We start from the raw sequence: 14,088 nt of genomic DNA on the forward strand, positions 1-14,088 counted from the left end.
AGACCCTTTGGTCAATCAACCCATGCTGAACATAATCCCAAAATAAACTAGTCGTGGGCCAATATCCCTCAAAACCTTTCCTATTCATGTACTTATCCAAATGTCTTTTAAATATTGTAATTATACCCACATCCACCACTTCCTCAGGAGGTTCATTCCACACACCAACCACTCTGTGTAAAAAAAATTGCCTCATGTCTTTTTTAAAACTGTCCCCTCTCACCTTAAAAATATGTCCCCTAATCTTGAAATCCCCCATCCTCGGGAAAAGACAACTACCATAACTCTATCCTACCTCTCATTATTTTATAAAATTCTATAACGTTGCCTGTCAACCTCCTGAGTATCTCCAGAGTCTTCGGTGTGGGTCAAAAATTTTTGTCCCATGTAATAATTTGTTTTTTTGCACTTCCATTGCACCACTTTCACAATATTCAGGGAAAGCTGGAATTTTCAAAGCTATTGAGCATTAATGCAGATTTTATTTTACAGTAAACCGTATAAACAATTTCAAAAGCCAAACGTTAGTGCACACACAGTGATGCTTATACAGTATTTAAAATTTACTTACATTCAACTCAGTCATTTCAAAACCTAAATGCACTTTAATTATTTGAATTGAAGCTCACTTCTTTGCTTATAGACTCACTTTTTAAGGCATCTCTACAGGTAAAGTAGAATTTCTATCAATTAAATAAAGCGCTTCATTTGTTGTCATAAATTTCATAGTTCACATCATCACCCATTCTCAGTAATATAAAAATAATTAATTTATGAATCAAAACAGTATGTGCAAACTTTTTAAAAAGTCGAAGCCGCTTGGCGATTTATCATTTCAGTTGTTCAGCAAATCTAGACTTTGACAAGAAACATTTTGCATTAGCGATTTTTGAGAAGATTTGTAACTCAGGTTGACGGTGTGCGTGTGAGTGACAGAGTTAACCTTACATGCTAAACATTTTGCATGTATTTCGCCTGAAAATGATTGGTCTTGCCTCAGGGAGGCGCTGCCTTGCCGGTGGTTTCTCTTTCCCTGTGTGCTCACTTCCTACTTCGTCAGAAAAAGCGACAGCTTACACATTGGGAACTGCTAATGGAGTCAGATGGTAGTGAAGAAATACAATGGCAAACAGTCGAACAGCGGAAGTGTGGTGGGAAGAACTTGTATTACAAAATGTACTGCGTTAAAATGGAGCAGTTCCCAGCAGACATTCACAGGTTTTGTGACCCTGAGTTGCAACATGGGCGAAGACGAGAGTTGGTTTATCTACTGAGGAATGTGGATGAATTGAGTTGCCAAAAGCTGCAAATATTATTTTCTTTTTCTGTTCCAAATATAGAAGCAATTAGGTTCATTGTAGATTTAAATCAGCCTATAGTTTCAGCTTGTGCTGTAAGTACTAAAATTACAAAATCGTCTTTCGCTTATGTTGACAAGACTGGCCTTTACTGCAGAGGCTGACCTCAGTGTTGTACTCTCCCTCCCTGCCACTTTAGCTTATTTTCAATATTGTACGAGAAATATGTTTATTAATTGTGGGCAGGCTCAAGTTAGGACACGTGTCAAGAAACAGCGCATCATAAATGACTGACAAAAATGAGTTATATTCCCACAATCCTAAACTTAGTCCTGACACATTTGACAATCTATAGTGACCATCCTCTCAGCAATGGCCTTTGCCTCAGTCATTGCGTGAAATAAATTCTTTAATGCTCTAATCGTCTGTGTAAAGACTTTCCTTCGCTCTCTCAATCTGAGAAGTGACAATTTTAATTTGATTGTCACTGAGCCCCACCCAATTGAAAGGAGACATGTTTCCCACATTCAGTAAATCAAAGCCATTTATAATTTTAAAAACTTGAAATACATCTCCTCTTGGTCTTTTCTCACCAAAGTGATAGATATTTGAGAAGTTCATTTGAAAAGGCAATTGAGCCCCTCAAGCCAGCTCCGCTATTTGATAGGATCGTGGCTGATCGCAAACACTTATAGAGATGTACAGCACAGAAACAGACCATTCAGTCCAACTCATCCGTGCCAACCAGATATCCTAAATAAATCTAGTCTCTTTTACCAGCAGTTGGCTATATTCCTGTAAACCCGTATACCCATCCAGATGCCTTTTAAATTTGTCATTGTACCAGCTTTTCCACCACTTTCTCTGGCAGCTCATTCCATACAGACACCACCCTCTGTGTGGAAAAAGTTGCTCCTTAGATCCCTTTTAAATCTTTCTCCTCTCACCTTAAACCTCTAGTTTTGGACTCCCCGACCCTGGGGAAAAGATCTTGTCTATTTACCCAATCCATACCCCTCTTGATTTTTATAAACCACGATAAGGTGGTTTCAGTCTCCAGTGCTCCAGGAAAACAGCCCCAGCCTATTCAGCTTGTCCCTATAGTTCAAACCCTGGCAACATTCTTGTAAATCTTTTCTGAACCCTTTTATGTTTAACAACATCCTTCTTATAGCAGGGAGACCAGAAATACACACAATATTCCAAAGGTGGCCTAACCAATGCACTGTACAGTCTCAGCATGACCTCCCAACTGCGATACTCCATGCTCTGACCAATAAAGGCAAGCATACCAAACGCCTTCTTAACTATCCTACCTACCTGCGACTCCAGTTTCAAGCAGCTCTGAAGCTGCATTCCAATCTCTCTTTGTTCAACAACACTTCCCAGGACATTACCATTAAGTGTATAAGTCATGCCCTGATTTGCCTTTCCAAAATGCAGCACCTCACATTTATCAATATTAAACTCTATCTGCCGCTCCTTGGCCTATTGGCTCACCTGATCAAGATCCCGCTGTACTCTGAGGTAACCTTCTTCACTGTCCACTACACTTCCAATTTTGGTGATATTCCATCTTGGTCTCAACTCCACTTTCCTGGCTGCTTCCCATTACCCATCAATCTAATTAAAAATCTGTCCTCCACTTCCCTAAATGTATTCAGTGTCCCGGCATCACCCACATTTTGGGATAGGGCATTCCAGATTCATGACCCTTTGAGAGAAGTGATTTCTCCCCATTTGTTTTCAATCTTCTATTAAACGATGACTTCTCATTCTAGCTTTCCCTACATAAGGAAACATCCTTTCTACCTCTACTTTGTCAATCCCCTTTAGCACCTTATATACCTCAATTCAATTTCCTCTCATTCTTCTAAACTCCAGGGATTATAGTTTAAACAGCTGAATCTCTCTTCATAAGACAAACCCCTCAAGTCTGAAATCAATCTAGTGAACCTCCTCTGAACTGCCTCCAATACAACATCTAATATTATATAATATATCTAATGTCTAGGATTAGGAGAAAGTTTTATGACAGGGTATTGCAAAACTTACAAATAAGTGAGAGACTCTTAAAATTCAACATAGGTTATGAATTTGGATTCTACAGCACAGGCTTCTCTCAGGGCTGCTGTTTTTATCTTCATGTTTGTATAAATGATCTAAGTTGTGGGAAGCGGGATTTATGGTTGGAGAAGGTGAATGTACAACTTCAAGGAAGAAGCCAAAAATTTGCAAAGAACTTCATTGAGTCTGCATAGAGTGATAATTCCCAATAAAATGCAATAAGTGCAAAAAGCTATTGTGTTTGGAAATAAAAAATGGAGCTAAATACACCCTGTGTCAAATATAGCTTGTTAAGTGCATCTAGATAGTCGATTAAGATTCTGAAGACTGTGAGGAATCTGGGTTATACTTTAAATGTCAGTTGAGTTCACTTCTCCAAAACTCACACTGAGTTGACCAGAACTCTAAGTACAAGTTGTATCTGAATTACTACATATGCTTCTCATCATTGAGAGATCGGGACTCCATCCAGACCCTGGGATCAGTGCTGAGCTGAGTAACGAATCACATCCATAATATTATGGAGGAGTGTATGGAGGACACTTGATAACCTTGAGCTCTTCAGTCTTGACAAGTGAAATCTCATAAGAATTTAATCTATGAATGGAATTGCAAAAGTAAATCCAAATAGTCGTTTGAGGGAAGGGCACCAGATTAGAAGGCCGCAGAGTCAGACTTCGTGAAAAAACAAGTGTAAGATAGATGTCAGGAAACATTTCTTGACAGAGGGTGGTTAACTATTGAAGGGGTAAAAACAATGACTGCATTGAAGCAAATTGCTAGGAATGAATGCTGCAAACAGGATACTGGAATAATTTTAAGAAGAAAGAACATGCAGTTTAAAGGTGACTGAAAAGATAAACATTAAATCGTTGAGATTTGATCACTTCTGATATGCCATGTTTAATCTTGTTTTTTATATCTTAGGGAACCGGATACTGGGAGTATCTGCTTCAGAGCCAAGGAGTAGATCTGATATCATTTGACACAAATACTATTTATCCGCCTGAAATGCGATATTCAGAGATTTTGGTACGTCCAATACTTTTTGCAGAGTGTCAAGAATTATGAGTGAGTTGGAGAGGCCTTTATCTGTCACTTCATGTTCAGAACTGCAAAATGACATGGTCAGAGGTGATTTACTGACAACATTGCTTTTTTTTGTACTTTGCATTATTTGTCTTAAATTTTCAAACTGATTCCAGAGCAACCTTGCCTTCCTTTTAGTATTTAATTTAGTTTAGAAAAAAAAAGAAAGTTTGCCAATAACTTTGTATTGAAAATTAAATCTAAGTTCTAAGTAAACCTCCCTCAGCATAAATTGTAGATATTATTTCTGAACATAACGGTAATCTGCATTTTCATAAAAGTTTTCAGTATTATCTTGTCACAATGTGCTTTTAAAGGCTAAGTGGTAGTAGAAGAGCTAGGAGAGGTGACCAAGGGATTGCCCAAGTTGCATATTTTAAGGTATCAATGTAGAGGTTTTGTAAAAGAGAATTCTGGAGTTTGGAGTTTAGGTGATTGGAGATTGTGCAACTGAAGATGGAGCAGGAGGGCAGGAAAAGCAAAGGCCGGAGTCAACAGAATAGAGACCATGTAATATTAGAAAGGGATAAGTCTGGAAAAATTAATGAATGAATGAGGATTTTTATGCCATTGTGTGGGACAGAAGCCATTAGAGACCGTTAAGAACAGGGATGATTGAGGAGTGTAATATAATAACGGGCAAAATGTGATTAACTTGTTTTAGATTGGTAAACATCAAACTGCAGTGGATACGTCCAGTAGAACTAGCTTTCTATATTTTGTATAGTTATGTTATCCTTCTAATTTCCTAATTTGTATCTGTTAATGAATGGATGAGAAGTTGGGTGCCACATTTGCCTCTCGAACTCCAAGATAGCATCTGTAGTATTCCCAAATGCGTGAGGTGAATTGCACCAGTTGCCATATTTGTGCAAGCATTAGTATGCACATAAAACTGAAAAGAACTGCAGATGCTGTGAATCAGAAGCAAAAACAGAAGTTGCCAGAAAAGCTCAGCAGGTCTGGCAGTACCTGTGCAGAGAAATCACAGTTAACATTTCGGGTCTGGTGACCCTTACTCAGAATGTATGCACATGTTAAATGTATGCTGTAAACATGGGGAACAGCTAGACCATGTGGTTGGTTAGCATTTAATGCAGTACCAAACATTTTACAATTTAATATAAAGGTCCAATGCCTCTGCTCCCCTTCACTCAGACGGTGGTGAGTCTTTGGAATTCTCTGCCCCAAAAGGCTATAAAGGCACAGTAACTGAGTTTGTTCAGTACTGAGATTGGTAGTTTTCTATGCATTAAATGCGTTAAAGGATTGTGCAGCAAAATAGTGTTAAAGTTGATTAGCCATGATCTTATTGAATGGCAGAACAAATTTGAGGGGCTGAATGGCCTACTGTTGCTCCTATTTCTTATATTACTGTGTTCCAAAAAAAAAACAAAATCCGCTTTAAAGTATGATTCATTGCTTTGAGATATCTTAAGACCTAGAAAGATGGTACATAAATACAAACTTTCTTTGTGAAATTTCTGATCTTAGAGGTTCAATTCAATTAAATAGGCAATTTACAATATCAATTATGATACTCTGAGTAAGACAATAAGTTCTTTATATTAACTTTGAATGAATTTGTTTGTTTAACAAATTAAATGAAGTTGCATTGTACAAATAGTAGATTACATCACTGAGAGTAGTTTGATTCCTATGTTGTTTTTTTCAAAGTTTTAAATGTTTAAAATTGTTGTTAGGTGACCACCGTTTTCTGTCATTGCAAATAATCACCTTAACAATAAACTGGGAGAAAAAGCATTTACTGCTACATTTTCTGTTTATAACTTTAGACCAGTGGCCCTGAAATGCTTGAGCAGTTTCCTGACAGAGTGCTTTTTCTGGCCTGGCCGGACATAGACGGTAAGAAAGGAAGGTCTTTATACTCCTACTCTAGGGGGAGTTTTCTTTGAAAGAAGTTATTATTCCTTACCAATGGTGTGCTGAGAAAAATGACATTATCTTTTATACAACGTTCAAAACTTTCAAGTGAAGTTTGGCTGGTACATTCCTAAAATTCATATCAGTTAACTGATGAAAGCTTGATTGAAGTTCAAAGATTACAAAGTAGCAAGATGAAAATTCTTTGCACCAACATATTCATTTACTAATCTTGTTTAGCAGAGATTCTATTTTTTTTGTTGAACAGTTTCTTGTTTCATTTTAACTGCAGAAGACGATCTGAAAGGAAGAGATGTGATGTATTTAATGCATTCAGTTGCATTGCTTTAAACATTTCGTATTTTATCAATTTATTAAAGAAAGAATGCAACTGCCTGTATTCTGGATAGAAAATAACATTAACAGTTGTAAATAGCTACAGTGGTTAAAGGTCATGATCTCATTTGTCAACACAGGAAATTTTTCTGCATTTTTAATGATCATTCGATAATGTTGTTTATGTTCTGCAGAGTCTTCAACATTTTCTCTTGATTGCTTAAGCTATTTCAGAGGAGATATCATCCTTCATGTTGGGGAGTTACTGGGTGAAACACTGTCAGCCAATCACTGGGGACAGTCAACGTCTCGCAACTTCCAGCTGGCACTTGCAGAAGATTTCTGCTGCCTGAGCAGAGTTAAACTCCCAAACTGGCCAGGCCACTTAGACTCCTTAACCATGTGGAAAAGAAAGAATCCTCAATCAGTTGTGTGTGATGGAGCAAATTTTCATTATGTCAATCCTAAGTACAGAATGTATTTATAATGATTAGATAATATTGACCATAAGTCAGTGACGGGTGTATTTCATTTAAATGTTGTCAGTTTACGTTAAAGCAGCTGGATATATAAGTTTTTTTAAAGTCTTGCTGAAAAGCAAAATGTAAATTGAAGTTGGAAAGCTAAAATGCTTGTGGTACTGAGAACACATCTACTCATGGTTGATGTGCTGTGCGCCTCACAATCAATTGCCCTTCTGTGGTTCATTTCCCAGAGCCCACCAATTTGTTATGGTTGTCTGATTTCATAATCTGAAAGTCTGATGAGTCTCTCCTGCTGACCAGATTTCAAACTTTAAAACAAGTGATTCCACAGGGATTACTTGAGACAAAGAGATGGAAGCATTTTTGTAACTTTTATTTGAGTATTTCAACAGCCCAAGTTATTGTGATGAGATGTTAAACCAGTTACAGTACACAGATTGTTGTTCTACGATAGAATGTAGTACAAGTATACCCATAGATTTCCTTTGCAGGCCCTCCCACTGTGCTCTTTTGATGTGTTGCTTTACTCCTGAATGCGACGGAGTGACTGAATCTGGAAAGTCTGAGCATGGGATCCCCACTCTCTCCAATGCTTGTACTCTCCAGCATGGCGATCACATTCCATGATGTACTGGAAGCCACGGTAGCCTGGGTACTGGTAGCACACCCATCTGGGGCAGAAAAACAGCATTCTTTACTTAAGTGAACTTCAAATTTACGTTAAATCGCCTTAAACGTGAACCAGTGCATATAGTTGCAGATGCAATTACGTGTGAGATCATGTAAGACTGGATGACGAGAGTTCCGTGACTACGGAAGGAACAGCTCAAACAACCCTCTTTGGTTCTTTTTCAACTAGCTAAAATTGATCAACCAAGTTATTTTCTTCAGGCCTAAGGTAAAACGTTATTTTAGATATAACAAACCCGACAAGATCTTCAAGTTGCTAAGGTGTACAAGATTGTACTGAATCCAGTGAAGTATTCCTCCTTAAGTTCCAATAAACAATCTTTACTGAAAACACTGTACATGAATAGGAAGGGAAATAGGATTAAATTAATTTAGGATATCTGGTTGGCATGGACAAGTTGGACCAAAGGGTCTGTTTCTGTGTTGTACGACGAAATGACACTACTCACGCGCCAGCTTGAACCTTCATGGATCCAACTTCATTGTTGCACCATCCCATGGCTTGCAAAGAGGGGTAGTCATCACACATCTCCCACTGTCTTCCAATGAAGTTTTCCTTCTCAAAAATGACAATTTTGGACTCTTTATGGTGCTAAAGGAAAATGATATATATTTTGAGTACACTTGAATTGCTGAGTTATTGTTACCAGTGAACAAAACAATGTCAGCATTTAAGAAGTACTGAGTGTATATCTCTGTAATTCAGTATTTTATATTTGTCACAAAGGATGTAAAAGTTAAATTTCTATACCTTTCCTTGCAGCATCTTATTTTACTCCTGAGAATAAAGATGCTATTCATGTTCCCCTTTATATTCAATTATATCTTCTGGAGCATGCTGACTGCATCTAAATCCAGCCTTGTTATAGACTGACAGATGCATCATTAAACTTTACCATAGTTACCAAGGACTTCAGTTAGAGAAGTACATTTCAGCACCGTTCATTTCTTTTATTGTGTTTCAACACCAGGTATTAATGACATTATTCGACCAATATTCGCAAATTAGTATCCCCGTCTCTGTGTTTGTGATCATAAAGGCATCCAGGGGCTTGAACTTTATGAATAGAGGCACAGCTTATAAAAGCAAGGAAGTTATGAACCTTAATAAAACCAGTAGTTTGTAGTCAGCTGGAGCACAATGAAAGATTGGAGAAGTTGGGGTTGGAGAAGAGAAGGTTAAGAGGAGATTTGGTAGAAGTGTCCAAAATCTAGACAGAGTTGATAGAAAGAAACTTTTTCCGTCTGAGATGTTGTTCAAGAACCTGAAGATACTCAAGGTGTGTGGAAAAAAGATGCAACAGGAACATGAGAAAGAACTATTTTAATGCATTGAGTGGTTTAGATCTTAAACACAGTGTGTGTGAATATGCTGGTGGATGGTCCAATTCTGGCTTTGGAAAGGAAATTGGATAAACACGTTTTTGAAGAGAAAAGAATTGCTGAGCCAGAGGATAAATTGGGAGATTGGGTCTAACAGTGATGGTGTTGCAGTGAACCATATACCCATGATGGGCTGAATGGCTTATTTCTATAATCATTGTATTATTCCAAGATAATACAATTTTAAAAAGCTGGCAGAATGATGCAGGTCAAAAATGTAACCATGTGATGTTATATTTAATGAGTAACATTGCAATATGTTACCCTGTCAGTTATGTTATCATCAAGCCCTATAGATACTGAATAGTGAACTGACTTACAGCAGAACAAATGGGGCGGAAGGACATGAGTCTTTCAGTGTGGTACGCATTGCTGCCACTCCAGGCATCCCAGCGAGGGTATTCTCCTTTCTCCAGGATAAATTGTTGTCCAAAAAAGCTGGAATGCTCATAACCAGCCCAGCTACAAGAAAAAAGAAATTGCTTTCATTCAGGTTTTTGAAAATAGGCACATTTACGCTTGTGTTAAAATTGAGATAGGCTGAATGGCCTGCTTCTGTGTTGTCAGGATTCTATGGAAAAGAAAACACAAATAGTTTCCAACTTATTATCTCTTAGTAATAATTTGCTGCTTTAATAGAGCACCAACACAACAGTGCAGTAACTCGCCTGAATTGTTTCGAAATTTTAAGTTTGAAATATAACTTCAATTGTATTAATCTCTGTAGTAATAGTTAAAGAAAGATCTTTAAACTATCTAAAACTGACAGGGGTCTCCTTGAGGAGCAGAATAATTTGTTTCTATGAAAAATGAGATAAAAAGAGTTGAATTTACATCCGAGAGTGCTTGAATTTCCAATGGTTTCTGCCATGCAGAGTGAGAGTTTTCAGACTGGCGCAGTCTGAAAACATTCCCAATTGAGCCCTGCAGCAGTAGAGCTATGACTGGCCCACTGATGTGGCAGTAATTATATCAATTAAAAATATGATACGCCTCAATCTTCTTGATCTTTTACTTCCGTCCATCACATTCTGTATTTCAATGGATAGCCACCCTTCAAACAGGCTCCACGCCTGACTCTCAAATGTAGTATCCACTGGTTGCACCTATTTGAAAGTGGGAGGGATTCCCAACATTGCGGTCACATTTTTCAGCAAGGCAGAAACAAAGTCATTTTTCTGTTTTTTTAATCATAATTTTTGAATAATTAAAAGAAAGAAAACTTCACTGAGGCTTGATATGTACTTTCTGGATTAATGCATTCTTACACAGCGCAGCTTCTCCAATTGGAACTTCTGAACCCATTGACTTTAATGTGCTTAAATAGTAATTCAATTAGTTCAAATATCCTGGTGTGGATTTTGTATTACCTTGGGTCCCAATTGTTTCAATGTTTTATGGCCATTTTAAGTTTGGACGTAGTGTAATGACATTGGAAGAATACTTGGGGATAACCTAACAAAATAGACACACTAATGGATAAATTTACAGGTGTAACTTGTAATTTGTGCCTAAGGAGGAAATTCTAGGCTATACTGTCCAGAGGTCAAGTGACTTGACAGGCTAGCATTAACTCAATGAATTCTTTTAACAAAGAAAAACAGAATTCTCTGGAAAAACTCAGCAGGTGTGGTGGCTTCTGTGGAGAGAAAAGAGTTAATGTTTCAAGTCCAGTGACCCTTTGGATTTGAAATGTTAACTCTGTTTTCTCTCCACAGACCTGCTGAGTTTCTGTAGCAATTGCTGTTCTTGTGTTTCAGATATCCACATCTGCAATTGTTAGTTTTGTTTGCATTTATTTTTGCAGCAATAAAGTCAATTTTAGACTCTATCACATGCATGTACCTTTATGAGATATACATGCATTCATGTATAAATGTGTGTTACACAGACTTGTTTGAAAATCTGATGTTCTTCATGCAGAAGGTGAACAAAAGTTGAGGGAAACATTAAAATTTGGGATTCCTGACATCCATCTGTACCCCACACTTGGACTCACTGGGGCTATATTGTCATTTGATCATTGCAAATTGGCATGAAACACCAGCTCAAGGGGTCTTCCTCTTACTCTGCCCCCACCTCAGGTTTACAATGTCGCTGCTGTTTGAAAACTGCTTCAGAACAAAAATAGACGTGTAATTGAACCCTCAATTAATTGATACTAATTTTAGATCAATAATACGTATGAAGTTGATCTAATTCTCTATAACATCAGTGTCTAACCAAATTCTCTTGAGCAAATGAACAACTGCTTGTAAAAAATGTGTGTAAAGGTAAAAATAAAATGCATTTCTGTAAACTGGTTAGTATGGTTTGCAAATGACAATGGATTTTAAAAGCCGATGATTCCATTTTAAGCAAGATTGATAAAATTGCATCAGAATATGTTTGACAGTAACGGGTAGGGCTTCATTGTTTTGTTGTAAAAATATGTAAAGGCTGTTGACTCACGCTCCGCAATCAACTTTGATGGATCGAACATTGTCAAAACCACAATCCATTATATTCTTGCAGGAAGCAGTGAATTCCATCCTCTTGCCCTGGAAATTTTCTTGATCATAAGCAGTAATCTGCAGCAAGATAATTATTATTACTCTTTTCATGAAATTCAGTGAAAAGAGCACTAATCAAAACAGGTGTTTCAATTCTGACTAAATATTCTAGAAAAATAAACGGCACCTTGAAAACTCCTGCAGGGTTTATTTGCGCCATGCTTATAGCTTGGGAGTTTCTTATCCTGAAAAAAAAAGTCAAATGGCATCATTTCTCTTCACAAGGCAACAGCTTGTAGAAATGTATCAATATTTAATGCATTAAAATCTTGGCTAATTCTAGTGTAATATTCCATTATATGTGGCTGAATTGATGCTGCGGAGAAAATCACAAAGCAGGTGAACAATAAATAAATTGAGACAAAACAAAGGAATTTAAAATTAAAAGCAAGAAACACTCAACTTACCAGAGCCGAGCTGTATGGGGTAGGTTCCAAAAATGATTGAGTTGGGTTTCATCTCTCCTATTTATAGTCAAACATTGAATAGAAAGTGAGAAGTGAGCGAGTCAGATTCGTGGTCCAGTGAGCAGCAGATATGAATGCCAACATCTCATTGTTTGTGGCTGATCCCATGGATTTCTGTTTCAACCCTATGCTGGGGCAGGAGCAAAAAGATTAAAATCTGCATGTCTGATTTTTGCATGAATAACCTTTAAATAAAAATGTATTGTAAAAATATGTTTAATATAATTTGTTAACAGAAAATAACTAAGAACAGAACATGGTTGATTTGAACACTGACTTTGAAATCATACACTGGCATGCTAGCAAGTTATTGCTAATATTTGTTTCAAAATCTGCTCATGAGTTCTTGTTGCTGGTAAAATGGAGCCAGAAGTATAACTATCAAATATGGGTTGGCTTTTGACTGTTATCCCATGGCTTATGTATTTAAAAAGATGTACCACTTAAATAATTAGTTGCTTGGATTTTTATTGAATAGCTAAAGCAGTTCTTACATACAATTATATATATTTAGAATATTCACACGCGTAAAGTCTTATCCTTGGCCAACATGTTTTGAGACCGTAGACGATTAATTTGCACTAGTCAGTTTCTAAAATCCCATGTTATTAGAGTTACTCAGAAGGTGTAAAATTAGGATGTTCAACTCCTCAAGTTATCATTGTTATAAAAATTAAAATGTTACAACTTTTATAAGCATTGATTAGTTAAAACAAAATGTTTCAATTAAAATAGACCATAAGACTAGAAGACATAGGAGCAGAAATTAGGCCATTCAGCCCATTGACTCTGCTCCACCATTCAGTCAAGGCTGATAAGTTTCTGAACTCCATTCTCCTGCTTTATCCCTGTAACCCTTGAAGCTCTTGATACTCATGAATCTATCTATCTATCTCAAATATATTCAATGACCTGGACTCCAAAGCCTTCTGTGGCAATGAATTCCATGGATTCACCACTCTCTGGCTGAAGATGTTTCTCCTTATCTCTTCTAAAAAGGTATTCCCTTTATTCTAAGGCTATGCCCCTCGGGTCCAAGTCTCTCCTACCAATGGAAACATCTTCCCAACATCTACTCTGTCCAGACCATTCTGTGTGTTTCAAATAGATCCCCCCAATCCTTCTAAACTCAATTGAGTATAGATCCAGAGTTCTCAAATGTTCCTTCGACGTTAGGCTTTTCACTCCTGGGACCATTCTCGTGAAACTCTTCTGAACATGTTCCAGGGTCAATGCATCCTTCCTGAGATATTGGGCCCAAAACTACACACAATATTCCAAATGTGGTCAGACCAGAGCTTCAGAAGCACATTCCTGCTTTTGTATTCAAGTCCTCTCAAAATAAAGCCATCATTGCATTTGCCTTCCCAACTACTGACTCAACCTGCAGGTTTACCTTGAGAGAATCCTGGACTAGAACTCCCAAGTCTCTTTGCACTTTTGACTTCTGAATTTTCTCCCCATTTAGAAAGTAGTCCATACCAAAGTGCATGACCTCACACTTGCCCACGTTGTCCTCTACCTGCTAATGCTTTGCCCATTCTCCTAACCTGTTCAAATCCTTCTGCAGCTTCCCTGCCTCTTCAATGCTACCTGTCCCTCTACCTACCTATGTATCATCTGCAAACTCTGCCAGAATGCCCTTAATTCCTTCATCTAGATCATTAATGTATAAAGTGAAAAGTTGTGGTCCCAGCACTGAGCCTGGTGGAACACCACTTGTTACAGGCTGCCATCCTGAGAAAGACCTTATTAATCCCACTTTCTGCTTTCTGCCAGACAGTCAAGCTTCTATCGATGCTAGTACTCTGCCTCTGACACCCTAGGCCCTTATCTT

General features: G+C 37.6%; 2 protein-coding genes across 2 annotated transcripts; one reads left to right on the forward strand and one right to left on the reverse strand.

Moving 5' to 3' along the window:
- Window positions 1-1,047: 1,047 nt before the first annotated feature.
- On the forward strand, window positions 1,048-11,803 carry LOC122564008 (uncharacterized). The gene is made up of 4 exons (XM_043718431.2): window positions 1,048-1,393; window positions 4,293-4,397; window positions 6,251-6,320; window positions 6,869-11,803. The coding sequence occupies exons 1-4, from the start codon at window positions 1,094-1,096 to the stop codon at window positions 7,159-7,161; spliced, it is 768 nt and encodes a 255-aa protein (XP_043574366.2). The 5' UTR covers window positions 1,048-1,093; the 3' UTR covers window positions 7,162-11,803.
- LOC122564010 (beta-crystallin A1) lies at window positions 7,518-12,209 on the reverse strand. The gene is made up of 6 exons (XM_043718433.2): window positions 12,192-12,209; window positions 11,912-11,969; window positions 11,684-11,802; window positions 9,553-9,694; window positions 8,299-8,441; window positions 7,518-7,830 (listed from the first exon to the last, which is right to left on the reverse strand). Exons 2-6 carry the CDS (start codon window positions 11,942-11,944, stop codon window positions 7,683-7,685), a joined length of 585 nt encoding a protein of 194 aa, XP_043574368.1. The 5' UTR covers window positions 11,945-11,969; window positions 12,192-12,209; the 3' UTR covers window positions 7,518-7,682.
- Between the last annotated feature and the right edge of the window lie 1,879 nt (window positions 12,210-14,088).

The sequence above is a fragment of the Chiloscyllium plagiosum genome, unplaced genomic scaffold, assembly GCF_037043375.1.
Source record: "Chiloscyllium plagiosum isolate Xiang-an unplaced genomic scaffold, Cpla_swu_hap1 HiC_scaffold_31, whole genome shotgun sequence".
NCBI lineage: Eukaryota > Metazoa > Chordata > Chondrichthyes > Orectolobiformes > Hemiscylliidae > Chiloscyllium > Chiloscyllium plagiosum.

Excerpts from the sequence above, each read along its gene's own strand:
- LOC122564008 (XM_043718431.2), top strand. The coding sequence starts at position 1,094 with ATGGAGTCAGATGGTAGTGAAGAAATACAATGGCAAACAGTCGAACAG. Across the intron at positions 1,394-4,292 it reads CTATAGTTTCAGCTTGTGCT|GGAACCGGATACTGGGAGTA; the intron begins GTAAGTACTAAA and ends TTTATATCTTAG. Across the intron at positions 6,321-6,868 it reads GGCCTGGCCGGACATAGACG|AGTCTTCAACATTTTCTCTT; the intron begins GTAAGAAAGGAA and ends TATGTTCTGCAG.
- LOC122564010 (XM_043718433.2), bottom strand. The coding sequence starts at position 11,944 with ATGGCGCAAATAAACCCTGCAGGAGTTTTCAAG. Across the intron at positions 9,695-11,683 it reads ATCAAAGTTGATTGCGGAGC|CTGGGCTGGTTATGAGCATT; the intron begins GTGAGTCAACAG and ends TTTTTCTTGTAG. Across the intron at positions 8,442-9,552 it reads TCCGCCCCATTTGTTCTGCT|CACCATAAAGAGTCCAAAAT; the intron begins GTAAGTCAGTTC and ends ATTTTCCTTTAG.